At 40.8% G+C, this 21717-nt stretch overlaps 1 protein-coding gene across 3 annotated transcripts in view; it reads right to left on the bottom strand.

The window, feature by feature from the left end:
- The window catches only part of STAB2 (stabilin 2), a 162866-nt gene that overhangs the window by 24591 nt on the left and 116558 nt on the right, over positions 1–21717 (bottom strand). For all 3 annotated transcript variants that reach the window (XM_072655757.1, XM_072655758.1, XM_072655759.1), the window contains 14 exons: positions 21273–21320; positions 20996–21079; positions 19115–19267; positions 17578–17718; positions 16793–16852; positions 12958–13134; positions 12356–12445; positions 10737–10883; positions 9878–9934; positions 8258–8384; positions 7167–7316; positions 4091–4195; positions 2434–2541; positions 1292–1485 (listed from right to left, as the gene is read on the bottom strand). In XM_072655757.1, the coding sequence (XP_072511858.1) occupies positions 1292–1485; positions 2434–2541; positions 4091–4195; positions 7167–7316; positions 8258–8384; positions 9878–9934; positions 10737–10883; positions 12356–12445; positions 12958–13134; positions 16793–16852; positions 17578–17718; positions 19115–19267; positions 20996–21079; positions 21273–21320 (1641 nt within the window). The remainder of the gene's footprint in view (positions 1–1291; positions 1486–2433; positions 2542–4090; positions 4196–7166; positions 7317–8257; positions 8385–9877; positions 9935–10736; positions 10884–12355; positions 12446–12957; positions 13135–16792; positions 16853–17577; positions 17719–19114; positions 19268–20995; positions 21080–21272; positions 21321–21717) is intronic.

Raw genomic sequence — 21717 nt, 5'->3', positions numbered from 1 at the left:
AAACCTACATGCCCCTTCTGGCCACCATTTCTAGATCATGTCTCATGATCTTCAGCCATCATCCTCATTCCCTTCCTGTCCCTCTCTCACTGAGACCTTGGACTTTGGTCCCGGATCATGTTGGGCTCTGACTGGCCAAACTTCCCTTCATCTTGCCTGGAACCTCTGGAATCATTTCTAAACCATGTTATCTTGTGCATGCCCCCCTTTCAGCCTCATCTTATGTGTCATCTTCCCGTGTTAGAAAGCAAACTTCTTGAAGACAAGGACTGTTTGCTTTTGTATTTGTATCCCAGATCTTGGCACAGGGCCTGCACATAGTAAGGGCTTAGTAAATGATCTGTCTAGTTACCTATTCATCCTTCCATCAATCCATTCATCTATCCATCTACCCATATATCTATTCATCCATCTATCAGTCCATTCATCAATTCATCCATCTATCTATCTACATTTATTTATTAATCCATCTATCAATCCATTTATCCATCCATTCATCCATCCATCAATCCATTCATCCATCTATCCATTCATCCATCTATCCGTCTACCCATATATCTATTCATCCATCTATCCATCTGCATCTGTTTATTAATCCATCTATCAATCCATTCATCCATCTGTCCATCTGCATCTATTTATTAATCCCTCTAGCGATCCATTTATTAATCCATCTATCAATCCATCTACCCATCTCTCCATCCATATATGTATTTATCTATAATCATGGGATCATGGGGAGCTGGGAGAGTCCTTAGCAGCCATGTAGTCTAACCCTCTCCTTTATCAAATGAGAAAACTGAGGCTAAGAGAGGATAAATATCTTGTTCACTAATGGATTGGTATGTAGGGGTTGAAACAGTTTCAGAGGGAAATTCACACACTGGAAAGGCTGTCAGGATGAAGAAATTACAGATTTAGTGCTGAAAAGGACATGAGAAGTTATCCACTATAATCCTCTCATGTTGCAGTAAAGGATATTAAACCCTACAATTCTATGAATATAGGTAAGACACAGAGTGGTTCAGGGAACAGAGGAACCTAGTAAGATCCAGGTTCACATCATCACTCTGACCCATTCTGTGATGCTAGTCAAGTCCCAACCCCTCTGTTATAAATTGCAGATGTTTCCATCTGCATTGGTGGAAGAATTTATTTCATACCAGGAGTTCCCTCCGCTGATTGAGATCTGTGTGTCTTCCCCTACTCCCACCTCAATAAAATGAGAAGATTCTTCTCAGAATATCAACTCCAAGTATAAGACAACCTAGAATAAGGACAGGAAACTCACCGGTCCCGTCATGATACAAACTGCATGTTCATGACATCCTCCATTGAGCCCATCTGCACAAGGGTCCACGGCAATGCAGATGTGGCCATCTCCCTTGTAGCCTTTTTGGCAGCTGCAGGTCACCACAGTGCCCACCTGGGAACACTTGGCAACCTTTGAGCAGCCACCGTTGTTCTGCTTGCAATAATCCACAACTGTAAGATCAAAGATGCAATTGACTAAGTTGAACTTTGTATCAGGAGAATAGAGGAGAGAAAAGGTGCAGTCCAGCCCCAACAATGGAGAAGCCCAAGAATCCTTCCTTGAATGATTTCTTTTGGCATTTCAACTTCCATTGGGAGCTCTGCTTTGGTCAAGGAATTCTAAGTATTTCAGGGGTGGTCATGAATATGCAATAGCGAAATTCTGAGAGAAAGTCATCAGTATTTCCCTTTCTTACTGACCCCATTTATACAATTTTATCCAACAAAGATGGAACCAGTTCCTTCTCTGTGTAAGGCACGGGGCTGAGTGCTATAGCTGATGCAAAGATGCACGAGAGATGTTCTTGGAGGAGATAGTGAAGTTGATGACTTGGTGCAGCCCTGCCTCACTTAAATCTAGCTAGTGCACAAGTCAAGATATCACCCTTATGATGTCATTGGTCCACTTTGAGAATGAAGGATCATAAGAGTCTTCTAGGAGATGGTACAAAGGACAAGTCTACATGGTTTCCCTCTTTCTCCAAAGTTGTTGGCTCAGATTGTCTCTGGGAGGAGGATAAGGTTTAGTCTTTCTATGTGACCTTGGGCAAATCACTCTGGGGCTTCAATATCTTTATCTTTCCAGTTTTAAATCAATTTGGGCAAGTCCCAGCCTCCTTGTGCCTTAGTTTTCTCATTCATGAAGTGAGGCATTTGGACTGGTTGACCTCCAAAGTCCTTTCTGGCTCTAAATCTATAATCTTATGAAGAGTTAAGTAGATTTTGTTTTCTATCTTCTGCTTCTGGGAGAAACAGGCAAATAGCCAGGAATAGGACATATAACCCATTGATCCTTAGTTCACTGCTCTCCCTTAGGTCTCAAGGAAAGCCATAGTTGGCCAAATTATTCCATCTTACATTGAGCTAGAGACGCTAAATACAATAAGTAGGGGAACTCACCTGTACATGTTATCCCGTCCCCTTCATAATGCAGGTTACACTCACACGTGCCATTCTCTTTACAGGTGGCATATTTAGAACATGATGGGGAGCACACGGGGGGCAAAGCTATAAACAAAGACGTCACTGTTGGTTGGGAGACACTGGATGTGAATACATCATCTTTTTCTTTTTCTAGGTGTTCCTCCCAGAATTTCTTCATTTTTACTTAATAGTATTTTATTTTTTTCTAATTGCATATAAACATAGTTTTCAACTATCTTCATTTTTGTAATTTTTTTCATTTTCAACTACAATTCATTTTTGTAAGATTTTGAGTTCCAAATGTTTCTCCCTCCCCAGGACAGCAAGCAATCTGCTATAGATTATATGAGTACAATCATATACATATATTTTCAATGCCAGTGCTACATCTGGGGCAGCTAGGTGGCTAAGTGACTAGAATGCTAGACCTGGAGTCAGGAAGACCTGAATTCAAAACTAGCCTCACATACTAGGTATGTGACCAAGTCACTTAACTACTGTTGCCTCAATTTCCTCATCTGTAAAATGGGGAGAGTTAGAGCATCTACCTCTCAGTTGTGAGGAGGATCAAATAAGATAACAATTGTAAAGTGCTTAGCACAGTACCTGGCACATAGTAAGAGCTATGTAAACATTATTTATTTATTATACTTATTAATATTATTTATTATTATTAATAATAATTATTCCCTGGGCAGGTGCAGGAATGTGATCTGAGAGACATGAAAGTGTTAGATTTCTGGAATCTCTTTTCTGTTCTGCTTCTCTCTGCGTGTCTCTTATCAGCACCAGATGGTTGTTGATGAAAGTTAACTTTACAGTGTTCTCAAGTGGGAAGGGACAGGCAGATTGCTCATCACCAGCTCATCTCTTTCCCTTTCTACCAAGAGAGTCTCTTGATATCTTGCCCACTTTTTTCAATTTTTTTTTTGCTTTTTCCACACTTTATTATTTTTGTCCTGATTTTTTCAGTTTGATAAGGAGATGAAGAGCTATTTTGATTGGCTCAGCATTAAATCTGTAGTCTAGTACTAGCTGTGGGATCCTGGGCAAGTCATTTAAATTATCTGAGACTCAGTTTTCTCCTTTGTAAAATGTGAATAATACCTATAATGCGTACGTTGAAAGATTTAGTGAGGTTTAAATCATTCACAAAATGATTTGCAAATTTTAAAATATGTGCATTTCAGACATTATCATCATCATCCTATTATTATCTCCAGAGGACCTAGGTTCAAATCTCACCTCTCACGACCGTAAACTATGTACTCTCAGATAAGTCACTTAGCCTTTATTTGCCTCAGTTTCCTCATCCATAAAATGAGGGGATTTGGGTTAGTCAGAATCTCTTAACCCAGGGTCTATGAACTTGTTTGTTTTTTTTTTAGATTTTAGTAGTTGTCTTAATATAGATTCTTTTATAATTTTATGCATGCTGTATGCATTTAAAATCATGATTCTTGCAAAGAGGCAAATGTCCTTTAGACCCAACAGCCACCTTCGTAGTTTTGTGTACAGGGAGGTTGCCAACACCTCCCTTCTCATCTTGGCTCAGTGAGTCCCCCTGTGTAACTGAGTCACAGTAAAATGACTCCTCACACCGTGCCTTGGGTTGCATTATTTAGGGACGGACCTAGCTGAGTGTCACAGAACCGGCCAACCCAGCCTGTTTCACAGATGCAGTTCCCAGAGCCGGTGATGCCATCGTCACAAGCGCCATGTTCTGAGCATTCACAGGCTGTGAAATAAACAAACAAAGCAAATGAATAATAATAGTCAAGAAGCTTTACTAAGTACGAACTGAAGTGCTGGGGATACAAAGGCCAAAAACCCAAATCATTCCCTGCCTTCAAGGAGTCCACTGTCTACTGGGGAAGACGTACATGACAGCATACAAACAAGATATAGCCAGGATAAAAATAGAGATAATCCTAGAGGGAAGGCCCAAAGATTGCGGAGGACCGGGACAGTTTTCTTGCAGAAGGTGGAATTTGTGGGGGAACTACAAGGTAGAGATGAGAAGGGAGAAGTAGATGGGAGGAAATTGTAATGACAAAAATAAGAAAGATGATGATAATGTCTGAAATGTGCGTATTTTAAAATTTACAAATTGCTTTATAATTGATTTAAGCCTCACTACAATCCTATGATGATAGGCATTATAGGTACTATTCACATTGTACATAGGGGAAACTGAGTCTCAGATAATTTAAATGAATTGCCCAGGATCCCACAGCTAGTAAATATTTGGGGAGAGCATTTAAATCCAAGTCTTCCAGAATACAAATAAAGAAGGTTGGAAATCAGACTGGGATTGGGTGTAAATAGTTATCCCATCCATTCATCAGAGATTTGCCGAGGTTCTAAGCACACTCCAGTTTGGGGAAAGGGGGGAATATCAAAGCCAGAGAACATAGTGTCTCTCCCCCTCCAGTGTGTGATTAAAACACCACACATTTCTATAGCAGTTCAAGGTTGACAAAGCAATTTCTTCTCGACTCCATGGTGTTTTATCACAGTTTTTGTTAATGCTTCTGACACAAGGAAGAGGGCTGAACTTAGAGTCAAAGGGTCTGGGTTTTAATCCTGTTTTTGCCACTGGTCCTGACCTTAGGCAAATCACTTAACTTCCTATGCCTCAGTTTTCTCATGTGTAAAATGAGGGGGTTGGATTAGAGATCCTCTCTAAGGCTCCTTCTGGCTCCAAACCATTTGGAATCTCTTCCCTTTGCCTCAAGCCTTGTAGAGTTATTTGGCAGAGCCCCTGCTTTGACCACAGATTCAGCCAGTTGCATGATGGGAATGATTTTAGCCAGCAGCAGGAGCTGGGGCTGTCCCAGACTCTTCTCATTTGGTCTTCCACGTGTCCACAAAGACATGGCCTTACACTCTTGATCCCTACTTTCCTTTAATGATTCACTGGGTCCAAGCAAAGTAGGTGGGGTGGAACTGGACAGTGGTGGGCTCTTGTCTCAGGTATGTAGACAAGATCACTGGGCGTCCTGCCCAGAAGCCCCTGACTTTGCATGGAAGGGCTCAGAGACAATCTCAGACTCTTGTAGGTGGTATTGGCCCCTACTGCCTTCATCTGCTTCTGGGCTATGTGTACCATGGGAAGGCTCCATTTGAGTGACCTCTTCCGCCTGAGGAGCAGATGACTGTCCCCTTAGAGAAAAGAGGGAAAAGAATGAGCCCCTCTGGAGGAGCAAAGGAAAGAGAGATATTACACAGGATGAGAAATTGGGGGAGAGCTCTCATCTGCATTGGTGAAAAAAAGACTTACGAGCCAATGAGACAACCCAAGGACCCTGAGAGGTCACCTGTCCAAGTCCTCATTAGAGTATCATAGACAATAAATGCTTGCAGGCTTGTTTTATGTTTGTGGAAAGTGAGTTTCAGGGAGAAGTGACATAGAACCATAGGCCATCTGGGCCAACCCCTTTACTTTTTAGGGCCAACCAGGTGGTACAGTGGAGAGATGCCTGGGCCTGAAGCCAAGAAGACCTGAGTTCAAATCTAGCTTCAGACAGTAAGTAACTGTGTGACCCTGATCAAGTTATTAACTTTTTGCCTGCCTCACTCTCCTCATTTGTAAAATGGGGATAATACACCTACCTCAAAGGGTTGTTGTGAGGATTAAGTGAGATAATAATTGTAAGGTGCTTAGCACAATGCTTGGCATACAGTAAACATTGTTTAAATGGGAACTATTATTATTATTATGGGCATGTAGGTGGTGTAGTGGATAGAATATTGCGTATGGAGTTAGAAGTTCAAATCTGGCCTCAGACACTTACTAGCTGTGTGACCCTGGACAAGTCACATCACCTTGTTTGTCTCAGTTTCCTCATCTGTAAAATGAGCTGGAGAAGGAAATGGCTAACCACTGCAGAATATTTGCCAAGAAAACCCTAAATGGGGTCATGAGGGGTTGGACAAAACCAAAAATGACTAAAAAATAACATCAAAATTACTGAGGAAATTGAGTCCCAGGATGGAGAAGACACTTAGGATAATAGATTCTGAATTAAATTGGTCCATAGAGGCCACCTGGTCCAGGCTCTTTATTTTATAGATGAGGAAATGGCAGTCCAGAGCATGAAGTAATTTTCCCAAGGTCATGGAGGGAAGCCAAAGGGTCCTTTCAAGCCTAGGCTTTAGGCTTGAAAGAGAACTTAGAGCTCTATGATACAGAGCTAAAAGGGACTTGAGAGACCATCTAGTCAAATCTCCTTATTTTACAGATGGAGAAACTGAGGTCTAGGGAGACTTGACTTTCCCAGAGTTATATAGGTGTGTGATAGAGCTGTACTTAAAATTCTCTCAAGTTCAGCATTCTTCCCACTATACCATGATTTCTTCCCTCTAGTTCAGTGCACAACATTTTACAGATAGATAAACTGAGGCTCACTCTTCTGTTCAGTCCCAGAACTTCAACTTACAATGCTCTTTATACATGAGTCCCTTGTGTGAATGATTTCACATAGCATCATAGCTACAAGACCTTGGGAACATCAAGCCAGCAAATATTTACTAATCACTCACTACATGCCAGGCATGTGCTAAGCTCTGGGGATATGACTCAAGATAATAACACAGTCAGATCTTCTCATCTTACAGAACAGGCCCTGGGGAGAATGTGGTCTAGGACATCAGAGCTTAGTGGCTCTGGAGAAAGGGTTAAGATGAGTAGTGAGCTCTCCACTTACATTTACAGTCTGGTCCGTATCTTCCAGGCCAACACAGTTCACATGCCGTTCCATTGAACCCAGTGTTACATCTGCACTCTCCACCCCCAGAGTATTCGTCGATACAGACACCCCGGTTATTGCATGGAGTTGTGGGTCCTCCAGGACAGGCTGGAAGAGATTGAACATAGGTGAATCTTTTGGAGCTTAGCATTTCATGGTGGTCAAGTGGGTAGCTGAAAACCTCTTCAGCAATGGAATCAGATGGATGTCAACAAGGAAAGGCAGCAAACCCAATAGGGGAGGTCAGAGAGGCCCCGCAATCTGCCTAGGTCAGGGTCATGAACTCCTCTGGTAGTTCAGTGAAGCTTCGAGAAAACATGGGAGGCGTTTTGGTAGTGCAATGGTTAGAGCATTGGGCTTGGAGTCAATTACTTGCTATGTGACTCTGGGCAAATGACTTCACTGCTATCTGCCTCAGTTTCCTCCACTGTAAAATGGGGATAATAATAGCACCTGTCTCACAGGGATATTGTAAGGATCAAAATGAGATATTTGGAAAGGGTTTAGTGCTGGTACTTGGTATATAGTAGATGCTTAATAAATGCTTATTTCCTTCCCTCTCAGAATAATGTTTTTAAGGACATAAAATAAAATATATAGGATTGTGAAGGAAATGAATTATATTGAAATATAGTTATTAAGATATTTTTTGAAAAAACAAGCTATAGAACCGAGGTTAAGAATTACTGGCCTAGGTCCTGGCTGGTTCATTGTGTGAGTATCTAGCAAAAGTCCCTGGTGACTCAGTTTCTCAGTGATCTCGCTGCAATGGTCACATTTATCATCTTTTTCTTTGCCAGGGGATTAGAGGATGGTATTAATAGCAATTGAATGATAAGCTCCCTGGGCATCAGGAGGTGGCAATTCTTTTTCACTTCAATTCAGTTCAGGTATTTAGTAAGCTTCATTGTGTTAAATACTTGGAGAAGCCTTGCTAAAGAAGGCCAAGTCAACACTTTCTGAGATCTTGCAGTCTAGCAGGGCATACACAAGACAACACACCCTCGTCCCAGTCATAAGGGGGTGATGGAAGAAGGGCAGGGTCTCACCTTGACAGTCTCTCCCAAAGTAGCCCTTACAGCATTTAGGCAACCTCATAACCATCGTACACTTCTGCTGGCAGCCTTCCACGTGTCTCCTGAAGGGCAGGTCATAAAAACACTTTTGCTTCACTCCCTAAAGAGATTCCGAGCCCCCACAGAGGGCAGAAGAGGAGAAGGAAGAAATCCAGAGAAGACATTTATCAGTAAGGTGAATGGAACACATAGTAGGGTTCCTGCATCGATATCTCAATTGCTATCGCTGTCACAACTGTCTGGACAGCAATGGTCATTGGGTGCTGAGTGACGTGAACTACCCTTCCCCAGATGTGGATTGATTTTATTTTCCCCTTTTTGGAAACCAAACTGAGTGTCTGGCTATCCAACTACTCCCTTGTCTGGGTAATTTTAGAGAGGGGTGGGTGGGTTGGTAACTTGGTAGAATTATTTTTTTTCCTCTCTTTACCCCATGTATTCATTTGCCTGAACACTGACCTAAATACTAATCATATCACATATGAATGTGAATCATATCACATGCATAATACACACGCACACACAACATACCACACACACTCTATTGGGAGCCTCTGATACACCTGCTGCTATTTGGCAAGTGATCTGCCATAGTAAAGTTGTTTCAGATAGGAAGTACATAGCTGAGTCTGAAATATTATTTTGTTATCAACATACAGTCAGGAAGACCTGAATTCAAATATGAATTCAGATACTTGTTAACCGTGTGAGCCTAGATCACTAGTTACTTAACTGTTGCCTGCTTCAGTTTCTTCATCTGTACAATGGGATAATAACAATATCTACCTCATAGGGTTGTTGTGAGGACCAAATGAGATAATATTTGAAAAGTACTTAGTACTGAACCTGGCACGCAGTAGGTACGTAATAGATATTTGTTTCATTTCCTCGCCTCCCTTTCCATCTAATGCTAATTGATTGTTTCAAGTCCCAGATGGACATGATTAGCCGAGTTCCCTGGATGACATTCTCCCAAGGGGAATGCAGACATGTGAATCCTCTCCTCCCCCAACGTCCAATGGAGCAGAAGGAGATTCCCCACCTCCCCAACAACATAGCTAAAGAGGAACAAAGAGTATTCTGACAAGAGTGGGAAACCTGGATTCCCTGCTATAGACAAGATACTTAAATTGCCTAGTTTCCTTCATTGGTTTGGAGCAGACAAGCATCAGAAGTCTTATGTAGCACTAGATTTCTGATCTTTTCTCACTAATTTATGCTCAACATTTCCTCCTCTTCCTTCTTCTCTCTCTGTCACTCTGTCTCTCTCTCCAGCCTCAAAATCACTTACAGCTTTCCTGCTGCTAGTTTCCTCATTAGAAACCCTACAAGTAACACCTGTCCAGCCCAGAGGGGTGGGACTGCCTGGAACTGTATCTACTGCCAGTAAAAAGCCATCCTCTCAGCTACACTAACTGGCTCCTCTGCATTTCAGCCTGCTGGGCTAACACCCCCTGCCCTCCACACACATGCACACAAGGGTGCATACTTACACAATACATGCACATGCACATGTACACACACATACACACTCACACTCTGATGTTAAAACCAAACATAGGCTTTTCCCTCTACAACTGCTATCACAATTACCTTTGGCTTACTCCACGTTGGGCAGCGAGGAACGTTGTAGCAGCTCCCACAGCTTCCCTGGTATGGACAAAAAGATATTTATTTTTTGAAGATCAAGAACCTCTCTTAGGTGGTCATCATAGAGAAGGAATTAAGACACCACAATTTTGTCATTTTAATGAAGAAAACGGGACAAAGTGGATTCACCTGGTTAACCAGGGGCCAAAATGCCTCGTTAGAGGAAGATGATTTCACATATTGACTGTCCCATGGCCAGAACCCAGAGAGCATCATTGTAGTGACACTCTATGGTCTCTTCCTTTTTTGACGCTTTAATTTTCACTCTTATGGGTGTGGTCTCTGTCCACCTACTTGGCCTTTTTCCTGCCAACACCTACTTTTGTTCATGGCTCTCCCATTAGAATGGAAGGTCCTTGAGGGTATAGACTATTTCTTTCCTTCCTCTTCCTCTTTCCTTAGCACATGGTCTGCAGCTGGTGACGGCTTAGTAAATGTTTGTTGATCGAAAGTCCTTTTCAGTTATACTGAAGGTTAACCCCTCACATCTAGAGATGACTATTGAGCTAGAGTTCTTTCCCTCTTCCTGTCTCCCTGTCAGCTCAATGGGCTGTTATCCTAGTGCATAGCCCAGTATCTGGCACATAGTAAGTGCCTAATAAAACACTTGTTGATTGAATGACACCACCACGGAATCACTACCAATTCCCATATCCTTCAGGCTATCTCTGAATAGATTGGCCACAAGACCTCTGGGGCTTTTCCATTTGCCACGCTGCAGATCATAGGACACAAGCATTGGCTGGAAACAAGCCTAGCACCAAAGCAACAAGGGGTGGAGCAAGACAATTTTAGGACTGACTGAGACATTGAAGATGATGAAGTTGTCACAGCGGCCCCCCAAGCTGGGGTTCATCAGCATGCAGTCAATCCCATATGCAACGCCACTCTCAAACTCAAGCTGCCGCTGGACAATCCGGCACTTCTGGTCATTCAGAAAGAGGTCACCCTAAGAGAAAGGGGAGAAAGCCAGTAGTCAGCCTGCAAGCCCTCCCAAGTCTTTTATCTGCATCCCAGGCTGTGACAACTAGTGGAGAGACTGGACCAGCTTCCACCAGCATCCTTCTTTGATACTTTTATGGTGACAACCTTGGACTCTTAAAGGCAGTAGCAGAGCCCAAGGCTGGGAAAGATCTGAGTACAAATATTAGCTAATACATGACTGTTGTCTGGACACCTAGAGTTACAAGGGACCATGGAGGTCATCATGTGCAGCCCCTTTATTTAACAGATGAGGAAACTGAGACCCAGGTGATTTGCCCAGGTCCAAACTGGGGTCTCAGGTGGGATTTGAATCTAGGTCTTCCTTAGTCTAGGAACATTGCTGTGTCCATCCATGCCACCTCCTTAGCACCAGAAGACTGGCCATGAAGTGATGACATTCTGGGCCAATGGACACTGTTTGTTAGGTCTGAATAAGTTATGATCTGTGGTATCAGAAAACTTGAATTAAAATCCTGTCTCAGACGCTTGCTATCTGTATGACCCTGGGGAAGTCACTTCCCTAACTGTAAAATGGGGATAACAATATAAAATAAAACAAATAATAAATAATACTGGATAACAAAATAATAAATAAAAAACAAATAAATAAGTAAATAATAAATTAATATTTTATAATAAATAATTTAATAAAATAAAATATAATAATAAATAATATAAAATAATAAAACAAATAATAAATAAAATAATGATAATAAAAACCCATTTCCCAGGGTGGTTGTGAGGCTCAAATGGGATAAAATTTGTCTTTTGAAAATCTTAAAGTACTATACAAATGCTATCATTATTATTATTGATAAAAAGTTATTATGGATAATGACTGTCAATAAAAAATAATGATAATAATAGCATGGAGAAAGTAGCCATGCTCACAAAATTCTTTCTTTTATAAATCTGGAGTTCAGTAGAAAGAATGTTACATTTTGAATTAGAGGACATGCATTCAAATCCCAACTTTCCCATATCCTACCAATGTGACAGCTATGGAAGCTAGTTAGGGGCCCTCATAGCAGATAGAGCGCTGGGCCTGAAGTCAGGAAGACTCATCTTCCTGAGTTCAAATCTAGCCTCAGACACTTACTAGCTGTGTGACCCTGGGCAATTCACTTGACCCTGTTTGCCTCAGTTTCTTCATCTGTAAAATGAGCTGGAGAAGGGAATGGTAAATTCTTCCAGCATCTTTGCTAAGAAAACCCTGAATGGGGTCACAAAGAGTTGGACATGACTGAAACGACTGAACACCAACAACAAACCATGTGACTTTGGGCAAAGTAATTAATCTCTCTGGGTTTCAGTGAACTCATCTATGAAATGAGGGGGCTGTTGATGACCTCTGAGACTCCTGGCAGCTGGAAATTCAAGTTTCTAAGAGCTCACAGATTTGTTCCCATTATCCCAGTCCTTCTGGGCAGTACTTACAATGTTGTTCTCATCACCACATTTCACATTGAGTTCAGAACCTTGTAGGGTCTTCCGAGATGCAACACTGGGCAAGTCCACTGCCAAGATCTGGGTGAGAAAAACAGTGCTCCACTAATATAGCACCTGAAGGACCCCAGGGTACTTGGACAAACCCATGTTCTTGGGCTACCTTTCCCAAGAGTTGTAATATTTTCAGTAAGATGCTTGATATTATTTAGGGGAAGAATAACTGGAAAGAAGGCCCACAAAAAAAGATTCTCTGGAGAGACTCACCTTTCAGGGTTGGGTTAGAGCAGAACCATGGGAAAGTCAGGTCATCAAGGTAATGACCCAGCTAACCATGTGGTTCTGCCAATAGGATGTTTTATTTTTATCTCTGAGTTTACAACAAACAGTAAAATCTATTAGAAATAAATACCATGGTTAGGGAGGAAGGGTGGAGGAGCAAATTCAAGGGCAAGTAGGGTCTTGCGTAAGGTCACATGGAGTAAGCAGCCACCAACTTTGCTCATGTCTATGGCTGGCCTTACTTCAGGCTGAGAGGAGTGTTAGTCCTTGGGATGCCACTGAGTTCACAGTGGGGTCTCTGGAGCCCTTACCTTGGAATCTCTGATGATGTGAAACTTGAGATAATCCTTTAGTTTGTCTTTGTTGTCTTTATCAAACAGGAAATTCTGTTGTTCCTGGGAAAGGGCCTCCAGAGCTTTGTCCGTGGGCCAGAACAGGGTTACGGGTTTGTGAATGGGGTCATTGATGACACTTAGCAAACCAGCATCCTGAAACACACAGTGAATCAGCTTCAGGACTCCAGCCACAAGGCAAAGGGAGGAGGGAGGAAACAGTTTAGAATCTGTGTGAAAACCTTGGCACCCTCCTCCTCCATAACTTTCAGTGGTTTGCTTGGAACTCTGTTGACCAATTTGTGATGCACAGAAATGTTTATCAGACCATGGCCTCCCTGGTCCACATTGTCTTAGAAAAGCACATGAATCCCAAAGGAAGTTGAAGTAGAAAAGCCCCCAAATATGCAAAACTATCTGTAGTAGTGAGACTTATAATAGCAAAGAGACATAAACAAAGAAGATGCCCATCAGTGAGGGTCAAACAGACTGTGGCATATGAATGAAACATTCAGGAAATTTGGGAAGACTTGAATGACCTGACTCAGAGTGAAGAAAGTAGAATGAGGAGGATTCACTCAGTGACCACAATAAAGTCAAGGAAAATATCGATAAAGGACTTTAGAACTTCGATTAACACAGTGAAAATTTTACTTTTGTGAGCTGTTGGGGAAACAAATCTTCTTCCTCTTAGCAGAGAAGTGGAAGACTATGGTATACTTTGTAACAGACAGCCAATATGTTCATTTGTTTTGTTTAACTGCTCTCAAGGAAGACTGGTGGTATGGGCAGTGGTGCTACTTACTGATGGTGTGTGTCAATAACAAATGATAAGTGGTGTTGAAAAACATCAGTAAAATATTTAAGAATTCTTTTAAAAAAGAAGATATAATAAAATACTTGAGAGTCTACTTACCAAGACAAATCCAGGAACTATATGAACACAACTATAAAACACTTTTCACACAAAAAAAGCCAGATCTGAACAATTGGAAAATATTAATTGGTCATGGGTAGGCTGAGCCAATATAATAAATACGACAATTCTACCTAAATTAATCTATTTATTCAGTGCCATAACAGTCAAACTATCAAAAATTATTTTATAGAGCTAGAAAAAAATAATAAAATTCATCTGGAAAAACAAAAGCTCAAGGATATCAAGGGAATCAATGAAAAAAAATGTGAAAGGTGATAGTCTAGCTGTACCAGATCTCAAATTGTATTATAAAGCAGTAATTATCAAAACAATCTAGTACTGGCCAAGAAATAGAGTGGCGGATCAGTGGAATAGATTAGGTACTGATTACTTTGTAGTAAATGAACATAGTAATCTAACATATAATAAACCAAAGATCCAAGTTTTTAGAACAAAAACTCACTATTTGACAAAAACTGCTGGGAAAACTGGAAAATAGCATGGCAGAAACTAGGTATAGATCGATATTTCACACCATATACCAAAATAAGGTCAAAATGAGTACATAATTTACACATAAAAGGGTGATACCATAAGCAAATTAAGAGAGCATGGAGTAGTTTATCTATCATATTTATGGATAAGGGAAGAATTCAGGATCAAAGAAAATATAGAGAACATTAAAAATATAAAATAGATAATTTTGATTATATAAAATTCAGTTTTTGTACAAACAAAACCAATAGGACCAAAATTATAAGGAAAACAGAAAACTGAGAAAAAAGTTTTATGCAACAAGTATCTCTGATAATGGCCTCAATTCTCAAATATATAGAGAACTAAGTCGAATTTATAAGAAATAGAGGTCATTCCCTAAATGACAAATGACCAAAGGATATCAGCAGGGAATTTTCAGACAAAGAAATCAAAGCTATCTACAATCCTAGGAAGAAATGCTCTAAATCACTATTGATTAGAGAAATGAAAATTAAAACAACTCTGACATGCAACCTCATACTTCTCAGATTGGTTAATGTTACAAAATGAAAAAATGTTGGATGTTGGAGGGGTTGTGGGAAAACTGGTACACTCATGCACTGCTGGTGAAGTCATGAACTGATCTAACCATTCTGAAGAGTAATTTGAAACTATGCCCAAAAGGCTATAAAACTGTGCATACCCATTGATTCAGCAATACCACTGCTAGGTCTATATCCCAAAAACATCCAAAAGAAAAAAAAAAAGGGAAAAGAACCTATTTGTACAAAAATATTTCTAGCAGCTCTTTTTGTGGTGGCTAAGAATTGGAAATAAAAGGAATGTCCAGCAATTGGGGAATGGCCAAAGAAGTCATGGTATATGAGTGTAATGGAATATTATCGTGCTGTAAGAAATGACAAGCAGAATGATTTCAAAAAAACTTGGAAAGACTTTCATGAACTGATAGCGAAGTGAACAGAACAGTAACATTGTTTGATGACTGTGAATTTTGAATGATTTAGCTATTCTCAGCAATACAATGATCCAAGATAATCCCAAAGGACTAATGATGAAGCATACTATCTGCCTCCAGAGAAAGAACTGAAGTTTTACATAATTGCACATGTATAACCTATGACTGATTGCTTACCATCTCAGGGAGAGGAGAGGAAAGGGAGGAAGGGATAGAATTTGGAACTCAAAAATGTAAATGAAAATGTCTCAAAATTTAAAAAAAGAGGACATAAAATGATATATAGTACAATGAAAGGAACACTGACTTTGGAATCAGAAGCCGTGAGTTCAAATTTCAGCTCTGACATTTGCTCCTTTGATCCTTAAGGCAAATCGCTGCCCAAATCTTAGTTTCCCCATCTGTAGGATAACTGGGTTGGATTAGATGACCTCTGAGGTCCAGTTTAGTTCTAAATCTTTGACCCTGTGATTACTTCACTTCCCTGGGCCCCCAGTTTCTCCATCTGTTAAACAAAGGGGCTAGACTAGATGACCTCTAGATGTAAATTCTGAAAATACTAGTTATTGTCCAAAAGATGGCAGCCAGGATGGTGAGACCTGATGCCATTCTGTGCAAGAATCAGAGGAAGGGAGTGGTATCTTTAGCCTGGGGAAGAAAAGGAAGGGGATTTGATGAATGTCTGCAACTCTTTAAAGATTGTCATGAAGAAAAGGAATTGGATAGTTTTTGGGCATGAGAAGACAGAATTAGCATAATGGGAATAAGCTACAATGAGGCAGATTTCCATTCAATTTGAGGAAACAATTTCCCCCAAATTAAAGCTATCTAAAAATAGAATGACCTGTCTCACGTGGTAATGAGCCCTCTGTCATTGGAAATCTTCAACTAGAAGCTAGATGCTTAGGGGTATTGTAGGTAAGTAAAGGATCCATGCTTCAGGTAGGGGTTAGACCAGATGACAATGTAGGTCCCTTCCCACTCTGATTCCTTCACTATCCATACAAACTCAAGAGACTATGGAGTTGAATTCAGACTTGGATCATTTAGTCCAAATCCTTCCATTTTATAGATAACGGAAACCAATGAACCCAGAGATTTAAATACTTGTCAGAAGTCCCCACTGGTAGTAAGCATTTGAGACAATATTAGCTTGTTCTCCAGAATGTCTGCCTTTCCTAATGCTGCCTTGGGAAAACAGAGCAATCCTGAGAAAACACCTCCAAGCATTTAATCCTCCTTCACTGTCCTCAGTTAGTACTGGGAAGTCATTTCTGGTTGTCCTGATCCATATGTGGCCTCTGGACCCAGATGGCTCCAGAGGAGAAAGTGAGGCTGGTGACTTTGCACACCCTGCCTCACTTAAATCCAATTCACTTCCATGTCATGGCATCATGGTCCTCTTTGAGATCAAAAATAAGCAACTACAATAATAGTCTTACCTGTAGCATGCTGCTGAACTTCAAGTATCCCTGGCGAATTGCCACTGAGGTGAGATTCTCCTACAAAGAGACAAATATGGTATGTTTCCTCTCACTTGACCAAGAATTAAGTTGTTGGTTCACATATTTGAGGTTCTACTACTCAATCTGGCAATCAATCAAGAAACACTTATGAAACACCTACTATGTGCCAGCCAATGTGCTAGGCTCTGGGGAAAAAATACAAAATATAATATGTGCTTACTCTACAATAGATGCTTAATAGATACTTGTTGAATAAATGAATGAGTCTGTATAAAGGTTGCCTGTCCTCTTTCCCAGTGGAAAATATCAGCCCGAGGGCAGATATTTTTCATCTCATTATTATATTCCAAATGCCCGGCACTTAGTAGATGCTTAATAAATGTTTGTTGAACTGAATTTAATAAGGATTTCAATAATTCTCCCTTTGGATTAGAAACCTACTTAATTGAATTTAGTAGGATCTCCAGATTTCAAGTTGTCATTGTTCTGTCATTTCAGTCCTGTCTGACTCCTTGTGACCTCATTTGTGTTTTTCTTGGCAAAGATATTGGAGTGGTTTGCCATTTCCTTCTCCAGCTCATTTTATAGATGCAGAAACTGAGGCAAGTAGGGTTAAGTGGCTTAGGGTCACACAGCTAGTAAATATCTGAGGCTGGATTTGAACTCAGGAAGTTTTCCTAACTCCAGGACTAGCACTCTATCCACTATGGTACCACCTAGCTGGCCCAGGTTACAAGTTAACATGACCCTTCTTTACTCACCATATTATTTCCAGAGGCATCTTTGTGGATTTCTTGCAAATTTTTCGGAACCAGCACTTGGTCTATGATGTGGATCACCCCATTGTTACAGATGATGTCACTGGAGATTATTTTAGCTTTACCATTCAAATATACTGTATCCTGAAGTGAACCAGAAACAAGTATAACAACCAAATTCAAAACTGATGACTGGGCATGTTGAACCACTTCATGAAGCCACAACAAGTGATAGTAGTAATGATGAGGATGATAAGAGTCGTGGTAGTTTACTTCATATAGGACTTTAAGGTTGGAAGAGTAATTTACTTACATTTGAGTTTCCACAAAAAATCCAGAAGACAGTTACAATAGGCATTATCACCCCCATTCTACAGATTAGTAAATTGAAGCTCAGAGTTGAAATGACTTGCCCATTGCCATATAGTAAATGCTAGAAGTGGAATTCTGACTCATCTTTCCTATTTCCAGTCTAGCACTTGATTGACTAATAACAGTAATCATTATTATTATACCTAACATTTACATAGTGTTTTAAATTCTGCTTTATATGTGTATACTGTCTCATCTGATCTCCACAACAATTCTGTGAAGTAAGTGCTGTTATCAGCCCCCATTTACAAATGTGGAAACTTTTTGAGCCTAAGAGAGTTTAAGTGGGTTGCAAAGGGTTGTACCAGTAATAAGTGTCTAAGGTAGGATTTGAACTCAGGTCTTCTGGACACTGGATCCTACCTGGTAGTTGCTCATGATGCAACAATTGTGGGCAAAACAGAGCCAAAAGGACATTTGGTGCGACCAGGGCTCTGAAATTGAGAGGGTGTTAGCTACATTGATTTCCCACAGAAACATTGAACCTAGCACCTAGACATCTAGAATTGTTCATGAAGATAGGAAACTCCTGGTAGTTCTTAGATTCTAGCTGAGTGCCTCTCTGTCCCAAGTCTGCCCAACTGACCTCCTTCTATGCTGCTTAACTGGGGCAGTTATAATTAACATATTCACTAATTATAGCTCTGGGGCAAAATCAAGAGATCAATTAGTGATCACAGAATTATGGGTCTAATGTTAGAAGGAGCCTTAGGGACGATAAAGTTCAACCTTTTCATTTTTGTAGATGAGGAAACTGAGGCACAGGGTCAAAGAACGAGTAGGTATCTGAGGTAGGGCTCAAACCTAAGGCTTCTTGACTTCATGTCTAGGTTCTATCCATTGTTGTCTCCTATTTTAGTCATTCAAAGTCCTGCTAGCGATTGTTTTCATAAGAAAATGAACTAAAGGCAATTTTCATGTGCAGAAAAACACAAGATACAGTATAAATTTAAAAAATCAGTAGTAATAGTTGTTTACTAGTGATCAATTCTCTCAGGTATTTATTACCTATGACTGTATAGGAATTCAGTCTAGGTTAGGCATGGGAGGAGTTGGATAAAGGACCTGAGGTTCCCTCCTGTCCGTAAGCCAATGAAAAAAGGGTGATGAAACCAATCTGGAAGGAGTAAGAACCCCCTAGGGGACTTTAGAAGGCAGCTTCTCTCACCTGGGACACAGTGATGTGGACAGCTTCCCCTTGGAGTGAAGTCATACTTGGAATCAACTTTAGGTTTTCTAAGAGCAACTGGTGGCAGGAGACCATGTGGTATCGAAGCATCTGTGGCATGACCCCCTGGGTGGTCCACGCTTTAACCTGGGTCTGAGGATGATGATAGCAAGCAGCAACAATGATGGTGAGCATTGATATTGATCATCAAGGTTTGCAAAGTGTTTTACACCTGTCAACTCATCTGGTCCTCAGAACAACCTTGGCAGGCTATTATTGGTTATCCTCATTTTACAGATAGAGAATGGAGGTAGAGGTTAAGTGACTTGCTTAATGCTTATGCAAGTAAGAACCTAAGCTAGAATTTGAATTCAGGTCTTCCTCACTCCAAGTCTAGTGCTCTATCCACTGTGATTCTTTGGCCTTCATTTTAGAAGAGAACCATTGACATTCTAAGGTGATGTCTTGACTTGTGTGTGAATTGGATTTAAGTGAGGCAGAGTTGCATTAAGTCGCCAGCCTCACTTGGTCTTCCTGAGTCATTGAAGTCCAGGAGCAAGACAAAAGTCAAGATGACTGGTGATAGCCCGAGATGCAGTGGATAACCTTGGTGTCTTTGATACTTGACCAAGCTCTTTGGCTGCCTTCATGACCACTGAGACAAATGGTTCTCATTTGTCCATACTTCTGGGGGAAGTTTTTACATGTTTGGGGTAGACATCCCCAACTCACAGATGGGTTTGAGGCATGTCATTTATCCTCAACCTTATTTAGCCCAGCTGCCAAGATGGTTTTTACTGGAGTGTGGTTCATACTACATCTTCTTATAGCCTCAGGTGAGAGCTGGGTAAAAGATGAACACCAAAGGAGGAGGAGCCCCTGAAAAGGGCTCAGTAAGCTCTCACACTGTAAATTCTAACACCCATACACCCTTTTAAACTGCCAATGCTAGGAATATCACACACTATATTCTTTCCTTTTTCTCCTTAGTATTCTCCATGAAAGTAAAATGGGTTGACTGAGTGGAGAGCAAGGATCTAACATTATTTTTTAAGCCCATCGTATAATTATCATCATCCTTTTCAAGAAAGATGAAAAAGAGATAATAATAAGAATAATTTGATTTATAAGGTATAAATTGGTAAGGTATAACTTAAGGTTATCTAGAGATGGGAAGTGCTAGATCTAGTTCAAGGTCTAGAGGTGGAAGGAAACTCTGAAGCCGGTGAATCCAATTCCATTTTGCAGATGAGGAAATGAGGCACAGAGAGGTTGGATGACTTGCATAGGATCACCCAGCTAGTAAGGATCTGAAGCAGGATTAGAACTCAAATCTTCCTGGCTCTAAGTTCAGTATTCTATCTACTATACAACAGTGCCTCTTATGTGCCTCTCTAGGTATCATTTACTTGACTTGTAACATGAGGGGACTGGACCAGAAGATCTTCAGCCCCAACCCTATGATTCAAGTGCTTTACAAAGAACTTTCCCTCACAACAAACTGGTGAGGTTGGTAGTGAAGTATCACTATCTCCATATTACAAGTGAGGAAACTGAGTCTTATGGCAAGGAAGTGATCTGTTCTTGTTTGCACAACCAGGAAGTATCAAACTCAGGTCTCTTGACTGCCAGTGGAGGCCCTATCCCACTAAACTGCATCACCTCTTCATCTTGGAGTTGTACTTTTCAGCCCTTTCTCAAAATGTCAGCCAGTCTACCTGCTTGCACACTTCCAGTGATGGAGAGCTCATTATTTTTCAACACAGATCATTTTGTGGTTGGACAGCTCTCATTTTTGGCAAGTTCCCCCTTTCAGAGTTGATTCCTTGTGTCTTCTCAGGTCCCACTTCATTTTAGGCTGCCCCAGGGCAATTTTCTTACCTGGGATGCATTTTCTAAAGCTTCTTTTGAAGGCACAAAGACAGTGAAAGGACCTGGGCCCATCAAGTCTCGAATGGTATTTTCCTGGCAAAATGAAGAAAATCATCCTCATCCTCATCCTCATAATCAACATCCTCATCCTCATCATCATCACTCCCCTCCCCCTCCACCATAACCATCATTATCTTGACAGCTTCTGAGGTCTTTTCTGACCTATGGAACCTAGATGACTCCAGCCAATGGTCTGACTGTCACATATACACTGAGATTTCCTTACCTGAAGATGAAAGAAATAGGGAGTGGTGGCAGTATTTTTGGGAAGTTCCTGTAATCAGAAAATGGAACAAGGTAACATGACTTGTCTTCAGAATGGATACAAGAATAGCCTATCGTTGGAGGAAGAAACTAAGCAAACCTTGTTACCAGTCATCCACAACATCACAGCATCTTGGCTCTGGAAGAGATCCTGAAGTCTAGTTAGCCTGACCCATGCCTGACCAAGAAACTTGTTGACCAAATTCCAAATCCTTTGATAGGAGTTATGGCTAGGGTTCCAAGTAAATGACGGGGCTGAAGCCAGAAAGAGAGACTTCATATAGGAAGCTGCTAGACATGCCTCTATTATTGTCTTTTTATGTAACTTTCATTTTATTTTAACCTTCTTGGATTAAGAAGTATTAGTTTTTTCTACCCTCCCCCACATCCTCCCTTCCCTCCACCCC

Source organism: Notamacropus eugenii, chromosome 3 (assembly GCF_028372415.1).
Source record: "Notamacropus eugenii isolate mMacEug1 chromosome 3, mMacEug1.pri_v2, whole genome shotgun sequence".
Lineage (NCBI taxonomy): Eukaryota > Metazoa > Chordata > Mammalia > Diprotodontia > Macropodidae > Notamacropus > Notamacropus eugenii.
Note: the sequence above shows the minus strand (reverse complement) of the source record. Positions and strands in the feature narration are given on the sequence as shown.